Raw genomic sequence first — 22,071 nt, 5'->3', positions numbered from 1 at the left:
TTGAAACCTCCGCCTAAAAGTGAAGAGTTGAAGTTGAGTTTCAGACCACCGGAATTTTTTTGTAATCGTGGTGTAATGATGAAAACCTATATCCATCATGAAGTTAATGATTTGGATTCCGAAATGCAATCCAAACAATTCTACGGGAAACGAAACATATAATCAGTAGTGTATTTGGAAAAATTTTCCTAAGACAAACACATTTTATAAATAATATTTTTATTTTTTAATCACACTTTCTCTCAAATAAATTATATTGACTACAGTGGTTATTCTAAAACATTTTTCAAATAATCTTCAATCCAATACGTTATGGAATGTATCCCATAGACTAATTAATTAAGAATCTAAATTCAAAGTTCGAAATAGTAGTGGAGGCCCGGTGCATTTTATCTACAGCCAAAAATTGGACCACCATGCCCCTGGGGAAAGAAATGCAACCTTGGCCAATGTAGGAAAAATCATTTAAAATGTCAATCACATTTTATTAAATAAATTTTTTCCTTCACTTGTTAAATATTAACTTTACATTTCTTACAAATTTAATTTAGTAAGGTCTGATTCCAACCTAAGTTTTGGACTAATTTTTAATCTAAAATCACTATGTTATCAACATGCAGTTATTAGATCCCACTCTTTTAGTAACAAAAACAAATGTAGATTGGATCAAGTTTCACCTTTTTAGGGAAAAATAAATGTATATTGGGTTAAATCCTACATTTTTTAGTGGCAAAATGAATTTGAATCGGATCGTTTATAAAGAGTTATGACTTTATGATGCGGTGGCAGTACTTAAGATTATTTTTTAAGTGGTGATTTTTAATGAAGCAAACAAAGTGGTCTATGGATATTTTTGTCTAGTAAAAGGGCAGCTTAGGGTTTTTAAAAATTTTGTCAATAGCAAAAATAAGGGAGGCAAGTGATTATTTTTAAAATTTCAGGGACACTAACTGATATTAAGAGAAACCTCAGGGGAGGTTTCTGATATTATCCCAAATGCAAAATCTCAGAGCCCAAGCGAAAGGAAGCGAAAAAGGGGGGCAGAGTTTTTTCACCTTTGGTGAAGAAATGGCGAAGTCACCAGAGACAGAGCATCCAGTGGAGGTCTTTGGGTGGGCCGCAAGAGACTCATCTGGGCATCTCTCTCCATTCAAGTTTTCCAGAAGGTACCTAACTGTATACATATTAGGATTTTCAAAGCATATTTCCCTGGTTTTTCTTTTTTTTTTTGGTTTGCTTTTCACTTTCTTGGGAAAATTACGCCAAAATCACACTGTAAAAGTTTGTCATTTTCAAAGCATTTTTTTTTCCCTTTGTTGCCTTCCAAAGTTTGTCATTTTGTAAACAAAAATACATCTCCTTGAGGTAAATAACACTTTGACTCCATCCGAATTTTAGTAGACTAGAATCCTGATTATGTAGCAGATCAGATATGATTCCATACACCAAATGTGAAAGATTAAAAATGAAAAAAGAAGTTATTATCATGATTATTGTCCTTTCTTTTGGGTTTTTTTGGACTTTAAAGTAGTGGACTTGTGATTGTTTGTGATATTGCAGGGCGAATGGTGAGCGTGATGTGCAGTTCAAGGTGTTGTACTGTGGAATCTGTCACTCGGATCTTCATTCCATCAAGAATGATTGGGGCTTTACTTTGTATCCTACTGTACCGGGGTAAGACTGAATTCCAAAGATAATCTTCCGTATAATAGTACAGTTTTCTCTGTTCAGTAACAAAATAGAGATAGGCATGGGATCTGCAGGTAGAGACTATTGTATCGACCTAGATTTGCCCTTTAGTGCCAAAAGATATTACTTGGAATTTTAGAATTTGCACAGTGGCTTTTTTTTTTTTTAAAGACTTATCCTGTCCTTCTGAAATGAAATGTAGGCGGATGGATAAATATGCATACAAAAGGTGAATTTGATAGTTTTTTCCCCCTCAGAATGAATTAATATATTTCTGCCAAAAGTGTATGGGCATATGTGTGCTTATCTTTGCCTTGCCTTTGTGGGCATCAGAAGAAGAAGCCCCAAAAATAATAATTGTTGTAAATATAATCTACCATGGCCTAAGAGTTAAAAGATTTCTTTGCATGAGTAGGTGGCAATGCATAACACATATATGAAAAGAATATTTTAAATGTAATAGAGATTATGTGTCATGCGTCCTCACTGGTCTATTGAATTCGCCATTTTTTTTTCACTCGTGTTTTTGCTTAAATGTATACCGATTCTTTCAAAGTACCAACAAAAATAAGAAGTAAATTGGATTTTCCTGCCTTTTTCAATCATTTCACTTTACTTAAGCTTCTCTAAAGATGGTGATGGAAAAGCTGTTGAAACTGAAAATATGGTCTCCATTTTAAAAGTTTTGACTATCAGAAGTAGATGAGAATCCCTGCAAACGATTTTTTACTTGAAAAAATTACAATCAAGTGATTATGTACAAATGGTCATAAGTGAGCTGTGACAATACAATGAATTGTGATTTTTCATGAAACCAAGTTTAAAGAGATGCTGACCATCTGGATTTGATTGACGCAGTCATGAAATTGTGGGTGTGGTAACCAAGGTTGGCAGCAAGGTGGAGAAAGTTAAGGTTGGTGATAAAGTAGGCATGGGTGCCCTAGGCGCATCATGTCGCAACTGTGAAATGTGTTGCCAAGATCTTGAAGCTTACTGCTCAGAGAAAGTATTCACACATGGCTCAATTGACAAGCATGGAGAACCCACACAAGGTGGCTTCTGTGATCTCATGGTAGCTGATGAGCACTTCCTTTTTTGTTGGCCTGAGAATTTGCCTATGGATGCTGGCGCACCCCTCCTATGTGCTGGGATTACTACTTATAGCTCCATGAGGTATTTTGGACTTGATAAACCTGGTATCCATGTTGGCATAGTTGGCCTCGGTGGGCTTGGCCACTTAGCTGTGAAATTTGCCAGGGCTTTTGGTGCAAAGGTGACTGTTATCAGCACATCTGCTAGTAAAAGACAGGAAGCTATAACAAAACTTGGTGCAGATGCATTCCTGGTCAGCAGTAACCCTGAGCAGATGCAGGTAATTGATCCTACTGCTACAGTAGAATCAGTTATATAAATGGTATTGTGGTTTCGTGTTTGAATGAGATAATTTTATTGTCACTGTCCAGATTGCTCCTTTCCAATTCTTTCTGGCATTGATATATATTGTAGGGGTGAGACACAAGTAATTTTTTAATTGACTTTGAATTCTGATCAATGCACCTTTGATCAGGCTGCAGCTAGTACTATGGATGGTATTCTTGATACAGTTTCTGCAAATCACCCAATTGTCCATTTAATCAATTTAGTGAAGCCTCTAGGGAAGTTTATACTGCTTGGTTTACCTGAAAAGCCACCAGAGCTGCCGATATTTCCCATTATAATGGGCAAGTATATCATGGTTTTGTTTTCCCTTTTCAGTTGAATTTGTCCATCTCCTGCGAGTGATAAGATTGTGTCTAACTTGCAAAAACATGTGATCAACAGGGAGAAAGACAATTGCTGGTAGTGCCAATGGAGGCCTAGAAGAAATTCAACAGATGATCAATTTTGCAGCAGAGCACAATATATTAGCAGAAGTCGAGGTTATCCCAATAGACTATGTCAACACAGCAATGGAGCGACTTGAAAAAGGTGATATCAAATATCGATTTGTCGTCGACATTGGGAATTCATTGAAATCAGCTTAAGATGTTCACTTTTTTAAAGTATTGATATCTCAAAGAATCGTAGGATTTGTGGAGTGTCTAGCCTTATTTTTCAGTGATTTGTGACGGAAGATGTTTGTTTTGTCTATATTTATTAGGATCATTTTTTTTTTCTTCACTGAATACCTATTAGCTAGGTTGACGATATGAATATAATCCAAATTAACACCATGGCATAAAAAACTACTCCTTGAATTCAAATTCTCAATTCACCTCAACTGCAAAGAATCAGCTCGAAAAGCAGAACAGTTATCTACTGATCCCCTTTCTGCGCTCTCTTCGAAAACATATAATTCAGCAAGCAATGCAAAATCCCAAGCATGAGGGCTATTGGGGACTTGGATGAGAGACTTGTTGAAGCACTACGATAAGGGTAAGGATATACCCGGGGAGGAAAGGGGATTGGTGGCTTGGGGACTTTGCCCAGCACTCAACCACTATTGGGCAATAGTGCAGAAATTGAACCAACTTTGATGTGTAGTCTATAGCCGGCCTTGCATTGGGCAGGAAAGCCGCTGACTTGGTGGTAATCACCGGCTGATATGAAACTGGTCGAGTCATTTCCAGAGTTGTATGTGGCAATTGCAAATTTTGCTGTGCAGGAGTTTGTGACATTCATCAATTAATTAGAACATTCATCAATTAATCATTGCAATCTTTATTACTTAGTCTGTTCCGTTGTCTTCTGCTAAATTGATGGCCCTACTCCCTCCCACGTGGTAAAGCTTAGAAACGTCGACTAGTTCCACATGTTTGATATTTTCCTCGAAGTTGCTTCCTCGTTCTGCTCTGCTCCTGTATTCCTCTTCCCTACATAAAAAAGCCACCCAACTATTTGCTCTTTCATCACCAACGTTTTCTTCAAGCTCTAAATTGATAGGATCTGACCAGCTTCCTTCTTTTCTGCTCTCTTTCTCATCTAGTCTTGAAGAGAGAGAGAAGTCCAACCAATATCTACCTCCCTAGTGTCTACACATAAGCAAAAACCACTGCAAGTTCCTTCAATCTGTTCCCCGGTTTCTTGGGTTTGCAATTTGAAGACGAAAAATGGCGAAGAAAATGATGCACATGAAGTCATGGATGGAGGTTGCACCATCTCCTTCAGTTCTTCCGTTGAAACCTTCTCATTCTCCTAAGCTGGAGACCATCAGAGAGGATAGAGCTGAAGGGCGCGACGACAACGACGATGGATCGTGATTATGGGTGTGGTGCCTTCCCCTTTTCTTATTCTGACAACCTTTTCTGGTAGCAGAAGGTTTGCTCGGCCTAAGTCTTATGTACATAGTCAAGAATATGGAATTATGTAAGGTAGCTTGCTCTGATTAGTACAGTACGATCATAATCTAGATTTTAGAGATTAGAGACATTAATTCTCAATAAAATTGTCCAATCTCTGATTTACTATTAACTCTCAAGATCTCTCTCTTTTAATTTATCATTTGCTCGTGCGTTCCTAACATGGCACTTTGGCAAGGGGAAACATTGCTGAGAGAAGGATTTTGCCGTGTTTGAAAATAAAGCAAAACAGGGTTGAATATATTTTTCAATCACTTTTTTAACAACTTACATATATTATATCAAAAAAGTGCTGCCGTACAAACTTTGTTCATGCCTCTTGAAAAGTGAAAACAACGATTCAAGAAAAGTCTAAATTTCAATTTCAAGCAATCAAGTACTTGGGGCAGCCACGAGAGTATTTCCAATGTCAATGACAAATCGGTATCTAACATCTCCCTTCTCAAGACGTTCCATTGCTTTGTTAACATAATTCGCAGGAATGACCTCAACATCTGCAGTGATATTGTGCTTTGCTGCAAAATCAATCATCTCTTGAGTCTCCTTTATCCCCGCAGCAGCAGATGATGCAAGCATTTTTCTCCCTGTCATCAATTATATATAGGATCGAATCAAAGGGCATAAATTTTTTTTTTTTTTGAAGATAATTGAATTTCATTGTTTTAATTCACAAACCAATCATGAGGGGAAAGATGTCCACTTCGAGTGGCTTATTCGGTGCCCCAACAACAACAAGCTTTCCATGAGTTTTGAGCAGACCAAATAATGGCATGACCGGATGAAAAGCAGATACTGTGTCAATTATACCATCCAATGTGCCAGTGGCCTCCTGTCAGACAAATTAATATATCCTATGTCAATTGATGATTTTGAAGAAATTTATAATTTTTCTAATTTAGTGTTGTGACATTAAAAAAAAAAAAAAACGACGACGACGACATTGAGAGGCATGGTTTCTATTTACAAGTTGTAAAATTAGAGTAAAAAAATCCATGTCTATAAAAAGGGGACAGGAAGCAATTTTTTATGGTGAAAATGATTTACAAAATTTCCTTCCCAAGTCTCAGCATGCTGGCATAGGAGGGTAATTTATGTCATCACCTGCATTTGCTGTGGATCAGTGCTGACCAAAAACTTGTCAGCTCCAAGACGATTGATGGCTTCCTCCTCCTTCCTAGCTGAGGTGCTGATGACAGTTACAGTGAGCCCCCAAGCCTTGGCAAATTTTACTGCCACATGGCCCAAACCACCAAGTCCCACAACGCCCAGATGGCTTCCTGGTTTGTTCAACCCATAATACATCATTGGACTGTATACAGTAGAGCCGGCACAGAGAAGCGGAGCACCGCCATCAAGAGGGAGGTTCTCCGGCCAGCGAATTGCGAAATGCTCGTCCACCACCATCTCATTGGAGTATCCTCCATGAGTAGGCGCTCCATCTTCGCCAATGGAGAGGTAGGTCATGATGTTCTTGGGACAATAAGGCTCCAAATCATTTGAGCATTGCTCGCACGAGCGGCATGACCCAACAAAGCAGCCCACCCCAACTTTATCTCCGACTTTGAATCTTGTCACCTGTTTTCCGATTTCGGTCACAATTCCAGCAATTTCATGCCTGCTCCCAAAAAAAAAAAAAAAGAATTAAATTAAGGCTAGAGCAGCCTAATAATGAAAAGTGACTGAAATTGTTTATAAAACTACTCATCAGTAAAACGATCTTGGAAAGAGGTTAATTTTAGTTCATTAAGAAAATTAAACAAGATATATTCCGCATAGTTTACTTTTTGCTTTTTACTATAAGCGAGAAATCTTGAAACCGAAACATCTCATTTATATTTACAGTGCTTTCCTCCTCCATACTATTCAATCCATCCCCCCTCCGCAAGCACAGTTAACTTGTCAAGGATGAACAAAAGCATTTGATGACAAGTTGACATGAATGTCCTACCCAGGTACAAGCGGGTATATAGGCAAGCCCAAGTCACCTCTTGCAGCACCGAGGTCTGTGTGACAGATTCCACAGAACAGCACTTTGAATCTAACATCCTTGGCACCGGTTGCCCTACAATTCATCCACATTAAATTCTTCTTGCCACGTTAAAATTACGACAAACAAATAATTGCTAGATAACAAGAAAATAAATGGTTTCTTCACAACCATGTGCCTTGCAAATTTTTCTCGAAATGTAATGCAACTCAGTATTTTTTCCAATAAATAGAAACCAGCATGAAAGATTTGACTAGATCTTGTACTAATAAAATACCAATTGAACCAGTTTGTTCATTTGACATCGACACAAGGCCAGAAAAGGCCAGGTATATAAGATTTAACCTTCTTGTGAATTCAAAGGGAGATAAGATGCCGGAGGTGTCTCTTGCCGCCCATCCGAATGTCTTAACCCCATCCTCACCGGCCATCTCTGTCACTTTTTTTTTTTTTTGTGGGATATCTTCGATATGACTATCTATATTGGCTTAGTAATTCTCTGAGAAAGATTATCTTCCGGCGTTGCTTAAATACTCTGAGGACTGAGGAGTGAGTAAACACTGAAGTTTGGAAAGCAACCAATCGGGTTGAATTCAATAATAATAGTAGTGTAATTTAATCTTTTCCATAGATTTTTGCAATAGAGACAAGTGATAGCAATTAACTAACCATTTGGATATTTTATACAATCTTGTAACGGGATTTGCTTCAATATGTGGCGGCTTCGATTTATATAAGGTTTCCGTTCGAACTAATTGCCCACGATTGGGTGGATTTTTTGCATTGTTTTTCTGGTCCATAGCTCAGCATGACCGTTGCCCTGACTTCACCGTGGCTTCACAGTTGTACAAGTACTGCTCCACTGTATAAGTTGCATGGATATGATCATTGATAAATGATAACGAGTCAAATATATGTAAATGTTACTATTTGTTATGAAACTAATAAAATAAACTCCCAAAGTAGGGATTGAAATAGTAGAGTGAGAAGAAGAGATATTATTATATTTACTGATCAAAGTACTTCCAGGTTTCAAGGTTACAAATGAAGTAGGATACACCCCTATATATAGGTGATCCAAGATCAAAGGTACATGAACCCTATTAAATACAAATACATGAATTTAGTACATCAAGTACATCCATAAATGAGTTCATCCAATGTACCAATGAATCTAGGGAGAATACATGTGACTATCATCTTGAGAATACAAACGGACATCTTCATCTTGTAATCCTTCTTGAGAATATCAACGGACAGCCACATCTTAGAGAATATCAACGGACATCCACATTATTTCATAACACTCCCCCTTGGATGTCCATGACACAAAGAATATGCCTCGTTAAAACCTTACTAGAGAAAAACCCAGTGGGACAAAAACTCTAGTGAAGGAAAAGAGTACACTATTCTTGTGTAATAAATTCTCCCCCTGATGCAAACATTATATGAGATCTTTCAGCCGACGCATACCAATATTCTTCACCAATTTCCCAAATGTAGCAGTCGGCAAAGCCTTGGTAAACAAATCTGCCAAATTATTATCCGATCGGATTTGTAGCACATTAATCTCACCATTCTTCATTCCAACGTCGTCTTGTAGGCGAGGAATTAAATCTTGCTAATAAATCCACAGCAAATGATATATCTGGTCTTGTACAATTAGCAAGATAATAAGCGCACCAAATGCACTGAGATATGGTACTTCAGGACCAAGTATCTCTTCATATTCCTCTTGTGGCCTAAAGGGATCCTTATTAGGATTCAATGATCTGACAACCATTGGGATACTTAATGTATGTGCTTTATCCAGACGAAATCGCTTTAATACCTTCTGGGTATAAGCAGGTTGGTGGATAAAAATTTCACTCTCTAAATGCTCAATTTGTAAACCAAGACAGAATTTTGTCTTTCCAAAATCTTTGATCTCAAATTCTTTCTTCAAATATTTGACAGTCTTTTGGATCTCTTCAGGAGTTCCAATCAAATTGAGATCATCAACATATATCGCAATAATCACAAAATTTGACCCATTTTTCTTGATAAAAACACATGGACATATTGGGTCATTGATATAACCTTCTTTAGTTAAGCATTCATTGAGGCGGTTATACCACATACGTCCAGATTGCTTAAGCCCATACAAAGACTTTTGTATTCTAACAGAATACGCATCTCTAGGATTTGATTTACATGCTTCAGACATGTTGAATCCTTCAGGGATTCTCATGTAAATATTATTTTCAAGATTCCCATACAAATAAGCAGTGACAACGTCCATCAGACGCATATCAAGTTTTTCATGCACTGCAATACTCATAAGATATCTAAATGTGATCGTATCCACTACAGGTGAATACATTTCATCATAATCAAATCCAGACCTTTGTGAAAAGTCTTGGGCTACAAGTCTTGCTTTATATCTCATAATTATCCATTTATATCCAACTGGTCTTTACACCTTTAGGTGTTTGGACTTCAGGTCCAAAAACATTCCTTTTAACCAGTGAATCTAATTCAAATTGTATCGGCTTTTTCATTTTGGCCAATCATTTCTATGCCGACATTCATCAACCGATCTAGATTCATGATCCTCATCAACTTCTATAATATCAAGTGCTACATTTTATTAGGCTCCAATTAACTTTTCTATAATTTCATTCTCTTCAGGAGTTGGCTCTTCGGGAGCTGGCTCTTCAGGAGCGACCTCTTCAGGAGGTTAAATTTTGTCATGACATTTATTTAATCTCCGGAGATATTTGAAATCAATGTATACCTTATATAGGTAGGCCGGCCTTTATCTGTAGCACTTGTACATGTCCTTCAGGGACGTCGATTTTAACAAGAGTATTTCCTGCAGGAATTGTTGATTTGATAACTCTTCTGGAGTCGATAAATATAACTTTCTTCAAATGAAGAATTTCTTGAACTTCTAGTTCACATTGTTTTGTATGAGGATCGAGGAAATCCAATTGTTCAAATGATTTCCTTTCGGTTGATCTTTTCCTCCCCCTAATGTCGGGATAGATCACTCATCAATAGATCATTCATCAATATTTTACGATATTTAATCGTAAAAGGTGATGCATATCCGACATCAATTTCTTTTTTGGAGCCATGTATAATATAAAGAGGGGTATGTATAAATACTTGTCGACATTCAAATACGCTCATATATTCATTGGGATCAGTAAACTTCTGGTTTACTGCAGGTGATGATTATAAAGCAAATGAGAATGAAGATAACTATATCGATAACCATTTCACCCTCGAATGATTAATATGATATAATCAACCTTTATCTCACTTGACTTTTATTATTATCTCATTCAGTGTCTCGGATAAATTTCTTTGTGACATGGGAGAGAGTAGTGCAATATTTATGATAATTTTAATTCCTTCAGGGAGAAATGGAATGGCTCTTCCGGAGCTCTCAATTAATTTTGCACTACGACTGATGGTATCAACATTTGTCTCTCCCATCTCCAAAAATATCTTTTATTTGTCAATATAGTGTGCATAAAAGCACTACTAATGAGACAAAAGTTATCATCACCATTATTTGATTCCAAATATTTGGCATCCATTTCTTCTTCAGGAAGAAAATAAATGAAACTAAATATTGATAAAAGATAGAGAATAGACATATGCAAAGTAAATAGATAAAACTAACAACATACCAAACAACATACCAAAGTAATAGACATATGCAAAGTAAACAAATCAAACAAGTAGACAAATATTAAATATATGATCATTTTGCATCTTCAGGATGCTCAAAGAAATCGGCAATATCCAGGTGTGTCATGTCAGCATCATCATCATCATAAGCATCCTTTTGGTCGATAAAATTTGTCTCGACATCTTTGTCCTTCTTTTTCAATGATGCTTGATAGAGGTCAACAAGATGCTCAGCCGTACGACAGGTACGGGACCAGTGACCTTCCATACCACATCGGAAGCACTTTTCTTCATAAACTTTCTTTTTTCCCTCTTTCGGATCGTAGTCATTTTCTCTGTCTTGAGAAATATTTTGTTGCTTGTCACGGTGATAATTTTCACGGGGCACAAATCTACTACGATCACGTCCACGGCCACGCCCACGTCCACGGCTTCTTCCACGGCCACCTCTACGGCCACGTCCACGACCAGAATTTTGAAATTGAGTCACATTCGCTTCAGGGAATGGACTTGCACCAGTTGGTCGGGACTCATGATTTTTCAGCAATAATTCATTATTTTGTTCAGCCAACAAAAGACATACAATAAGTTCAGAATATTTCTTAAATCCTTTCTCTCTATATTGCTGCTGCAGGAGCATATTAGAGACATGAAAAGTAGAGAATGTCTTCTCTAACATATTTTCATCAGTGACTTTTTCGCCACACAATGATAATTGAGAAGTAATTCTGAACATGGCTGAATTATATTCGTTGACAGATTTGAAATCTTGTAGTCGTAAGTGAAGCCAATCATATCGGGCTTTTGGAAGAACGACCAACTTCAGGTGGTCGAATCTTTCTTTCAAATCTCGTCAAAGGATAAGAGGATCTTTGACAGTAAGATACTCTACTTTTAGTCCTTCATCTAAATGACGACGAAGGAAAATCATGGCCTTAGCACGGTCTTGGTTTGAGGCATCATTCTCATCAACAATAGTATTACCAAGACCCATTGCCTCAAGATGAATTTCAACATCCAAAACCCACGATAAATAATTTTTTCCAGAAATATCAAGAGGTATGAACTCTTGTTTTGTGAGATTAGTCATAAGAATATGTAATAGATTTGTAGGAAAGAATATTACCTTGATAAGTAGTCAAAAGTTGTTCGAGCAGAACCTTGACAGCGTCTCGTGCTTTTCCTTCGCTCAAGGTAGAGACTCGTGCTGATAACGTGTTATGAAACTAATAAAATAAACTCCCAAAGTAGGGATTGAAATAGTAGAGTGAGAAGAAGAGATATTATTATATTTACTGATCAAAGTACTTCCAGGTTTCAAGGTTACAAATGAAGTAGGATACACCCCTATATATAGGTGATCCAAGATCAAAGGTACATGAACCCTATTAAATACAAATACATGAATTTAGTACATCAAGTACATCCATAAATGAGTTCATCCAATGTACCAATGAATCTAGGGAGAATACATGTGACTATCATCTTGAGAATACAAACGGACATCTTCATCTTGTAATCCTTCTTGAGAATATCAACGGACAGCCACATCTTAGAGAATATCAACGGACATCCACATTATTTCATAACACTATTATTATTATTTTTTTTTTTGGGAAAAGTTTACTTCTTTATATTCAATTCTGTACATTCTGGATGTACTTATTCTACCAAGGAGGATCTATTGCGTCCAAAAGATAACCAAACAAATTCTTCTTTGTTAGAAAACTGTAGTAAATAACAAAACTATACTAGACAAATACAGAGACTTTGAGGCGTGAAAGCACTTTCCTTAAGGTGTTATTTGCTTCTATTAGACAAATTACCTCTAAGATACAACAAAATCTAAGAACTATCAAATGAAAAGTAAAAAGTGATTTAATTCTGTCGATATCCTACTATTTAAAAGGATTGAAGCACCTGTTTACCTCTGATTGACACCCTATCAGAAAGCCTCAAGGTGTCCCAAGTGCCCAAGAGTCCTTGTCAAGATTTTATATATCTTGAAATAAGTTTCCCACCAAACTTTACCTCCAAACTAATATCTTGGAACAAGTTTGTAAAGGAATAGGACAATGACTCATATATAGGCAACATGCACTTTATCCTCTTTCAACGTGGGACAATGGATTTCAACATACTCATTACAAACTATTACCAACATTCTTTTCCTCAAAGAATCGCAAAATGAAGAAAAAAACTCAATTGCTGGAAAACCCCTTAATGCAGTCAAGTGCTTGGGGAGGCAAGGAGGGTATTTCCAATGTCAATGACAAATCGGTATCTAACATCACCCTTCTGGAGACGCTCCATGGCTTTGTTAACATAGTCCATGGGAATGACTTCAATATCTGCAGTGATGTTGTGTTTTGCTGCGAAATCAATCATTTCTTGAGTCTCCTTCATTCCCCCGACTGCCGAACTTCCAAGCATTTTCCTCCCTGCAATTAATCAACAAAATTTTAGATGAAATATGTAGGAAATAACATTGCAGAAAATTAAATACCAAACATTTATTTCAAGTTGTATTGTACGAACCGGCTATTAGGGGATAGATGTCTAACTCTAGTGGTTTATTTGGTATGCCAACCACAACAAGCTTGCCATCATTTTTGAGTAGGCTAAATAAGGGCATGACAGGATGAAAAGCAGATACTGTGTCAATAATGCCATCCAATGTATCCCTCGCAGCCTGCAAGATAAGTTTGTAACAAGTCTTATGTCCCCCTCCAACATTCTCTTAAAAATTCTTGTAGAATCGAAAATGAGGTTTTCGTTTTGTTACATCATCAAATTTTAAGTAACTGCATTCAATTTCTTTAAAAAAAAAATATTCCAATTGTGTCAAATTTTTCATTTTTGGAATAAAAGATGTTGGCGGCCATAATTTGTAATTAATTGGCACTAATTAGTCGCACGGACATGTAGCTAAAGAGTAAAGACATAACCATTGTGCATGCGTCTAATTCGTACCCTTTAATTATAGATTATGACCACCAACATCTTTTTCTTTTTTCTAATTTTTTTTTTTCAAAATTTAGCCGTTGCTATTGGCGTGAATGAATTCCAGTAATAATTTATCAAAGCCACTCAATTGGACTAAATGTACTTAGAAATTAAAACAATTTGGACTAGATTTGCTTTTATTCAAACTTTGAGAACTAAAACCACTGATGACCCAAATATTTGGTACTAAAACTACAATTTTCACTTTTTGTGTGTGCGTAAAACAAAGACTATAGTGCCAAAATCATTTAACTAAGATCGAAATTTATAGAGACTCGAAAATTAGAAAGCTTTACCTGCATTTGCTCTTGATCAGTGCTAACCAGAAAAAAGTCTGCTCCAAGATTTCTGACGGCTTCTTCTTTCTTACTAGGTGAGGTACTGATAACTGTCACTTTAAGGCCCAAAGCCTTAGCAAATTTTACTGCCACATGACCCAATCCACCAAGCCCTACAACTCCCAGATGGGTTCCAGGTTTGGAGAATCCGTAGTGCATCATAGGACTATAAACAGTGATACCAGCACACAGCAGCGGAGCACCACCATCAAGGGGGAGATTTTCTGGCCATCGAATTGCAAAATGCTCGTTCACCACCATCTCGTTAGAGTATCCTCCGCGGGTATGAAATCCATCATTGTCAACTGAGTTATAGGTCGGGATGACTTTGGGGCAGTAAGGCTCTAAATCATTTGAACACGTCTCGCATGAGCGGCATGATCCAACCATGGTTCCAACCCCAACTTTATCTCCAGCTTTGAACTTGGTTACCTTGCTTCCCACCTCGGTCACCATACCAACAATTTCGTGCCTGCTCAATCCAAAAAAACACAAGAAATATTTGGCAAGAATAAAAGAAAAATTAACTCAGGAATCTACTGATTCTGACTAAGTTGATAGAAACATGTCCAGTTGCCATTGGCACTTTGGCCGACGAGGAGGATGTCTTTACCCTGGTACAAGTGGGTACATTCCAACGCCGAACTCATCCTTGGCTGCGTGAAGGTCAGTGTGACAGATTCCACAGTACAGAACTTTCAATCTCACATCCTCCTCCCCAGTTGCCCTGCAAATAACACAGATCAACTTGCATTAGTTAAGAATAACAACTAAAATAAGTCAAATGGAAATTCTACTTTTTGAAAGAAAATTACAATTTAAACTTGGACAGAGTTTCGGTAAACAGCTACAAAAATCATGTTAGTTCCCGGATAACTTGAAGTTGTTTCACGTCGGTTTGAAAGAGAAGAGCGTACGTTCTAAATACCTACCTCAGCCATTGGACAGTGCATCAAACTATTTTGATACCTTCTAATAGAATCTGGCTGACGCTAACTATTAATTTTGTAGAATCACAGAACAAACTCAGAATAAAAGTTTAAGATATGAAGATTGAAGAGAACGTGACAGTGCATGAGGAAGCCAGCTCATTTCTTATATCGATTCGAATGAAATGTACATTGTTTATATGTAATGCACCTTCTGGTGAACTCGAACGGGGAGAAGATGCCGGAGGGGTCTGTAGCTGCCCATCCAAAGGTCCTGACTTGATTCTCCCCGGCCATCTCAGTCTCGAATTTTGCCTCCTTTCTTTTGCGGTTGCTATCGCTTTATGTCTAATTGTGTCTCAAACATCGCCCCGCTGCAACGTTTATATAGTACGAGGAGTAGAGGCTAAAAGGCATGCGCGGAGGGAGTGCGGGCCAAGTGGGCAAGGCGGCAGCCGCCCCCTTTCGAGATTTTTTCTTTTGCATGTTTTAAAATTTTGACAATTTTTTTATCGAAAGTCTTTCTTTTGCGCCCATTAAAATTTAGATAAAATTCCTTTCCCCTGTACCTAGCTATTGGTTATGAAAATTTTAAACATTTATTTAGTTTTGAATATTTTTGACCTTGCAGTATTATCAGTTGATTACTTCTTACCAATTGTTTCAGATGGCAAAATTGTGTCGTTTTTGTTAAGAAAAATATCTTATTAGCTAAGTTGTGTACGCCTTTTAATTAAATATTTAACTTTGTTTTTCATGATCGATTTGTCAGATTTCAAAATTAAGTGCTTCACTCTACATTCATATGATCTTTTATATGTAAAACAAGAAAACTGATGAAAACGCATGTTTTAGAAATTCTCTTCTTAAACATCTAAAACCAACATTTAACTAGTACTGTTATCTCTTAATTCGCTTTCTTTTTCCGTTTTGAGATGTGATTGCTCTCCAATGTCTGTAATTAGATAAAAGTTAAGCTATATTTTGTCGCCGTAGAATTGCAAGAATAAGAAGATGAGGGATTCAGTAGCGCCATTCATTTAATGTGCAAGTTCAAATTTTGATTTATTTCACAACCAAAATATATAATTTTCTTATTATGTTTCATTAAGTTAAGTGTTATTATTATTTTGTCAAAAGGCAAAGTGATATGAAGGAACTTGTTAATATAGAAATTCAGAAGAGTCTAAAAAATAATTAGCATGTAATCCATAATTCTAAAAAAAAAAAAAAATGACACACACAAAATAATAATTTTCTACACATGTATAGCTGCCCATCCTCCCTGATAATCCTGGCTCTGCCATTGGTAAAAGGTCAGGAAGCTGTTTGGTAAAAGAAGCGCAAGTTGTAGGAAAATCAGTCTCGATTGTCTGCTTTGCAAAAAAGAGTTGAATATCTGATTGGCAATATTAATCTCAAAAATATGTTTTCCTTTTTGTCCTCTAGAAAATTTCCACCTTTTTCATTTGGTTTCCTGTTTTTGCCCTGTTGTACCGGTAAGTCGCCCGGTGACCCTTATTTTGGTCCTTTTTTATTTGAGCACTTTGGTCTTCTTGTTAAAGATGTTTGAATATTGAACTCTGCATCTCAATTTAGCTATCAATGTAACTTGAACAATAGTGACTTTAAAACCATTGAGTAATTATAGTCAATACAGTTAAACCAAATGAACTATACTTGTAATATTTGTCGTACATTTCTACCATCAAGATTAATTTTCTTGAACCCTATCATTTTTTTTATTTCTACAAGAGAGGAAAATTATAAAACACTTTGAATTCAAAATATTCAAAATTTTTGGTAATCTAAGTGGCTGAAAAGATATCTAAGAGAGCTCTTCTTGCTGTCCAAGTCTTTTGTAGCGAAATTCGCTTTTACTTTGTGGGAGTGGGTTCTACCATCTTGTGGGTTCTACTTCTACCACGGATGCATGCACATTTGTAAATCGACATCTCATCTTCTGAAACGATTGCAGTTCGATTCATCCATCCCACTAACATTATTATTATTACCTTTGACTCCTTGTAATCAAAGGATGCAATTTTACAATGACAGGGCATATTAATTTAATTAGTTTCCCAAAGGAATATATAATGGCATGAAAAGTTTCAGTAGAATTTACAGAGCAGAAACACTTGAAATAGTAAATGTTATCTCACAATTTTCATTTCCCAGAACTCTCAGTCAACCATTTTCTGAAATTTTTAAATGGAATTAATGATTATCTAGTACTAGAAATAAACAACTAACAGTCTACGTAACTGAAGGTGATTGTGTATTTGTTTTCTACCAAAAAATAGATTGATGGCTGGTGCATTATTAGTCCGGTTTTATTTTTCTTATCTCAACTTTCAAGCTCAGCCTTTTTGTTTTTGTTTTTGTGTTTGTGCCTAACATTGAAGCCTAGGGTTGTTTCTTGATGGGAAAAGTAGTTAACGGGCGTACTTTAAATATCGAGACGGTAAGAAAAAATTGATTGTCATCGCGTATTTGGCAACTATAACCTGTTTATTAACAAATAGATGAAATAATTATTGTATTAATGAACAGTTGTATGAATCACTTCTGAAATTATTTTCTTGACTAGAGCTTGTTTATTATTGATTTAAATTTAATTTGCTTATGTTTGATTATTTTTATTTACGTTGATTGTTTAGTTTTAATACTCCAAACCCCCTAATTAACTACTACTGGAAAAAATAAATAAATTATCCAATTCCTGAGGAAACGACGCTACTTACCACTATACTCGAATTTAAGTTTTTAGAGTAGAAATTTTAAATTTAATGATTTGACACCCATCAAATTTTGGCACCGTCCAGAAGATGGTGATAGGGTCTTGACGGTACTAGTTCAAAACTATTGACTGTCTTGACTCTTGAGCAGGAAAATAATTGAGAGGGCCCAAGTTTCCCCCATTGAAAGTTGTTTTCTTTTTTAATTGTTTTTAGCGTAAGTCTCCTACTTACACTCCCGCTCCCTCAAACTATCCAATCGATCACTTTCCTCCTACCACATTGAAAGTGAGAGAGAAAAATGAATGCAATATATGCTTGAATCCATTGAATGATTAATAATTCAGGTTTGACGGGCCATCTCTAAAATCTGGAGAATTGATTGTTTCATTGAACAAGAGCCACCTCTGTCCTTGTGAAGGCTTTAAGAGCTGATGAATGAGAGAGGACCCTATGGGAGAGGAAAAGGAATGAAATGTATGCTTGGCCCCTTGGACTATTACTAACTTGGATCAAGGAAAGCACAAATCATTTATAGCTCCAGAAATTGGTTAAATCTCCCCATTTGACAAGCTTGAAACTGAATTGAAGAAAAGCTGACTGAGAATTCAACACATAATAGTTAGTATTTCATTTTCAGCTTAGTGAGCTGCAAAGTGCAAACCAATACATTATTAGTCAAGCAAAACCTCGTGAATGAACTTTGAGCATGTCTCGAAAAATAAATAGTTGTTCATGCCTTGAAAAATGAAAACAAAGTAGAAAAGTCTCGGTTACAATTTCAAGCCATCAAGTTCCTGGGGCTGCCTCAAGAGTATTACAAACCGGAACCTACCATCTTCCTTCTCCAGACGTTCCATTTCTTTGTTAACATATAGTTCCATAGGAACAACTTCTGCAGTTGTATTGTGCTTTGCTGCAAAATCAATCATTTCTTGAGTCTCCTTTATCCACCCCCGCCCCCCACAACGGCGGATGATCCAAGCGTTTTCCTTCGTGCCATCATCAATTATGCTTCGAATCATCAAGCCGTGGCACATGGCCCAGCCCACCAAGGCCCACAACACCCACTTGGTTTCCTGATTTGTTCAGCCCACAGTACATCACGGGACTGTAAACGGTAACAGCGGCAAGGAGTAGCGGAGCACCACCATCAGGATGGAGGCTCTCCGGCCAGCAAATCGCGAAATGCTCATTCACCACCATCTCACTGGACTATCCTGCGCGGGTAGGATTTCCATGTTCATCAACGGCGAGATCGGTCATGATCCTCTTGTGACAATAAGGCTCTAAATCGTTTGAACATTGCTTTGCAAGAGCGGCTTTATCCAACAAAGCAGCCCACCCTAAGCTTGTGTCCAACTTTGAGCTTGGTTCCCCTGCTCCCTGCATCCATAACTTTTCTAACAATTTCATGTCTTTTAGGGTGTGAACGTGATGATGATCATTACTTCAAACTCCTTAATCATGAAATCTGATTCTGGAAATAAAATTGGCTTGAAACACATTTCGGCACAATTTTCCACGTAAAGAATTTATACGTGGGGAACGGAAGCATGTTTCTATGGAAAATATCAAGATTACGGATCTAATTTTGAGAGTTACAAACTTTTGTAAACCATTAATGGTGTTCTATCATGAATCAATCTCTCAATTTAATTCTAACCTTTAGCGATACACCCACCCCTGAAAATCATCGCGTCTATTGTCCTTCTACAAAGCTTATGGGAGATCCTTGAGAAGATTAATGTGAATTTGAGGTTCAATGACACATTTTTACCTAAAAAGGAAAAACGTTTGACTCTCTTTTGTAACTGAACTTGGGGAATTCACATATCATACCAAGCAATCACAGGAAACTTTCCTGCCGCGCATTTTACTACTTCCCTTTTCAATAAGTTATAATTTCGAAGGAAAAAAAAAAAAAGAAATCCGGTTACTTTTCAAACTTAAAAGAGCCAATCACAACTTTAAAAAATGTAATCTATTTTAAAAATTTTGAGCACCAATACAAATAGATTTACTCCTCAAGCTAGACAACAAATTTTTTTTCCTTTTAACAAGAATGCTCATTTAGGATAAGAAACCATTTATTTGACAAGAATGGCCTACCCTGGTACAATTGGATATGGAGTATGGCCAAAGTCATCCTTGGCTGAGTGAAGGTCGGCGTGGCAAATTCCGCAATAGAGCACCTTAAATCTAACATCCTCCTCTCCAGTTGCCCTACCAATATTCCGGACTAGTGTCAGTAAAACATCACAAATGAATAAAATTTTTTTTTTTGGTAAGAATATAATGTTTTACATACATTCCTAATATTCACGATATATATGACAAAATAATTTTCTCTAGGGCATAACCAAAATTTAATTCAAATGCAACTTCTTAAACGTAATTAGCTCCTTCAATGTAACCACGAACTAGTGTACTATATACGTACCTTCGGGTGAATTCGACGGGAGAGAAGACGCCGGAGGTGTCTCTAGCTGCCAATCCGTAGGTCTTGACCGCATTTTTTCCGGCCATCTTCGTTAGTGTTTTGCAGCTAAGATGTGTGTTTTGGGTTGGTAATGTGTGCAATTGCTTCACTGAAATGGATTGCCTAGGCCTGGTTTAAATACTGTGAGGAGTAAGGAGTTAAAGACTGAAAAATATTTCTAGAGTTGGAAAAGTATCCAACGATTAATCTTGGGCTTGTAAAAGAAGAAACATGAAAAATACCAAATCAACCTAATCAAGTACAGATGCATTTTCTTCTTGGATTTATTCTGGGGTATAAAGATTGTTAATAGTTGAGAGAAATTTGTAGGAGATATCAGTACTAATTAATGACTAAGGCTGTGACGAACGTGGTGAGGTTAAGGTTTGCGATTCAGCCTTAATAGAAAGCTTTCATATACTTCTTCTTGGTCGTGTTTTATTCTCTTGCACTGTAGTTTGTGGAGTCAGTCTATCAAAGAATTTTCAAACCAGTAATTTTAAAACGAGAGAGCAGCGAACTTTAAATCGCCTCGTGCGATGGACTGTAGTTAGTTTTGCCTAGTAATCAAGTGCATTACTTTTCAAAAGAAAAGAAAAAGAAAGTGCGACTCACAAAAATTATATACACTAATGTATAGGTACTAGAGGAGGATGTTTGTAAATTTTATCATGCTTTTTTCTCTTGAGATTTATTATGTATTTCAACCTACAAGTTATTTCTGTTTTACTCCTAGAAGACCCTGTAAATAAATTATAGAACAATTCTAGGTTTATAAAGTTTTGGCAAAATCCGTCCGAAAAAAGCGACCAAACATATATTTACCAGAGTATTTTTGTTGCGAGCTTCACTTAACCTTCTTGTACATGGCGGCATAAAAATGTATTCCTCTCACTTTTACTTGCTGTGATAAGCAATGAGCTCATGAACTCTCTCTCTCTCTCGGTTGTAATAGCTGATGAATGACTTCATTCGTGAGCTATAAACCTCCAATGCCATAGCAACTCTTTTTTTTGTCGCGAGGGAAGGAGAGTGGCTCAAAGAACCCTATACCATATTCATTTGTAAATGGGTAAATGACTTATTACCTCCTATGGTTTTGTCTAATGCCAGATGACCCTCCCTAAGATTTTAAAATAACCACATAATCGAAAATAGACGGAATGCACAATCAGTTACTGCATTTATATCAAACATGCTTTAAAAGCGCATGAGATAAAATTTTAATATTCACGTAACTCTCTTATGATTTGTATAAATATTCACTTTACTCTCGTGGCTTTTGCATTTATCCGTGCAATCTCCTTATGCATTATGCAAGGTGGTTAAGCCGTCGATTGATTTAGTATTTAAGTAAGGGCACTATTGATATTTCAACTAACAATATTACATAGGTTATTTTCCGTCTAGTTCCACTTTACACAAAACCATAACGGTGCAATGGATATTTTGAAACATTAGGGGGAGTCATGTGGCAATGGACAAAACCATAGGGGGATTACAAGTAATATACCCTTTGTAAATCAAATTATGATATATTAAAGTAATTTGAGTTCTATTCCAGAACCCGGCTAATATTATTATAGCCTTTGATTTTGTTGCAACCACAGGATGGAATTCCACAAAGTAGTTAATATTAATGTATTTAGTTTAAAAAAAAAAAAAGAATCATATCATACTACGACAAATTTCAGTAAGATTTACGGCATCGAACTTGGAATATTTAAAAAGCTCCAAAATCTCAAAAGAAATTTCCAAAAAGTTGTCTAACTTAACTAGAAATGTAACAACAGTAATAGGATGGAGGGAGCACATTTAATTGCATGGGATCAAAATGGCGAGGATATGATCTTTTACTGTCATTTGGTTTTTAAGCCAACTGT

At 36.6% G+C, this 22,071-nt stretch overlaps 4 protein-coding genes and 1 pseudogene across 6 annotated transcripts; 1 reads left to right on the top strand and 4 right to left on the bottom strand.

Annotated features, from left to right (window-relative positions):
- Positions 1-997: 997 nt before the first annotated feature.
- Positions 998-3,849, top strand: LOC113702366 (8-hydroxygeraniol dehydrogenase-like). 3 transcript variants are annotated; one of them, XM_072057717.1, is made up of 6 exons: positions 999-1,166; positions 1,561-1,674; positions 2,548-2,862; positions 2,947-3,061; positions 3,257-3,410; positions 3,511-3,849. In XM_072057717.1, the coding sequence occupies exons 1-6, from the start codon at positions 1,069-1,071 to the stop codon at positions 3,711-3,713; spliced, it is 999 nt and encodes a 332-aa protein (XP_071913818.1). In that variant the 5' UTR covers positions 999-1,068; the 3' UTR covers positions 3,714-3,849. The 3 variants fall into 3 exon arrangements, with proteins under 3 accessions (XP_071913819.1, XP_071913818.1, XP_071913817.1); XM_072057718.1 differs by having other exon boundaries at positions 998-1,166; positions 2,548-3,061; positions 3,257-3,414; positions 3,511-3,741; XM_072057716.1 differs by having other exon boundaries at positions 2,548-3,061.
- Positions 3,850-5,236: 1,387 nt separating this feature from the next.
- Positions 5,237-7,614, bottom strand: LOC113700514 (mannitol dehydrogenase-like). The gene is made up of 5 exons (XM_072057719.1): positions 7,360-7,614; positions 6,976-7,089; positions 6,129-6,642; positions 5,703-5,856; positions 5,237-5,611 (listed from the first exon to the last, which is right to left on the bottom strand). The coding sequence occupies exons 1-5, from the start codon at positions 7,443-7,445 to the stop codon at positions 5,400-5,402; spliced, it is 1,080 nt and encodes a 359-aa protein (XP_071913820.1). The 5' UTR covers positions 7,446-7,614; the 3' UTR covers positions 5,237-5,399.
- A 3,154-nt stretch (positions 7,615-10,768) lies between these two features.
- LOC140010524 (uncharacterized) lies at positions 10,769-11,689 on the bottom strand. Its single transcript, XM_072057806.1, has 2 exons — positions 11,583-11,689; positions 10,769-11,423 (listed from the first exon to the last, which is right to left on the bottom strand). Exons 1-2 carry the CDS (start codon positions 11,687-11,689, stop codon positions 10,769-10,771), a joined length of 762 nt encoding a protein of 253 aa, XP_071913907.1.
- A 775-nt stretch (positions 11,690-12,464) lies between these two features.
- Positions 12,465-15,302, bottom strand: LOC140010170 (protein REDOX 1-like). Its single transcript, XM_072056671.1, has 5 exons — positions 15,180-15,302; positions 14,653-14,766; positions 13,998-14,511; positions 13,234-13,387; positions 12,465-13,136 (listed from the first exon to the last, which is right to left on the bottom strand). Exons 1-5 carry the CDS (start codon positions 15,263-15,265, stop codon positions 12,925-12,927), a joined length of 1,080 nt encoding a protein of 359 aa, XP_071912772.1. The 5' UTR covers positions 15,266-15,302; the 3' UTR covers positions 12,465-12,924.
- Positions 15,303-18,480: 3,178 nt separating this feature from the next.
- On the bottom strand, positions 18,481-20,235 carry LOC140010171 (alcohol dehydrogenase 9-like; annotated as a pseudogene).
- Between the last annotated feature and the right edge of the window lie 1,836 nt (positions 20,236-22,071).

The sequence above is a fragment of the Coffea arabica genome, chromosome 7c (genome assembly GCF_036785885.1).
Source record: "Coffea arabica cultivar ET-39 chromosome 7c, Coffea Arabica ET-39 HiFi, whole genome shotgun sequence".
Taxonomy (NCBI): Eukaryota; Viridiplantae; Streptophyta; class Magnoliopsida; order Gentianales; family Rubiaceae; genus Coffea; species Coffea arabica.
This window is presented reverse-complemented; position numbering and strand designations above follow the sequence as displayed.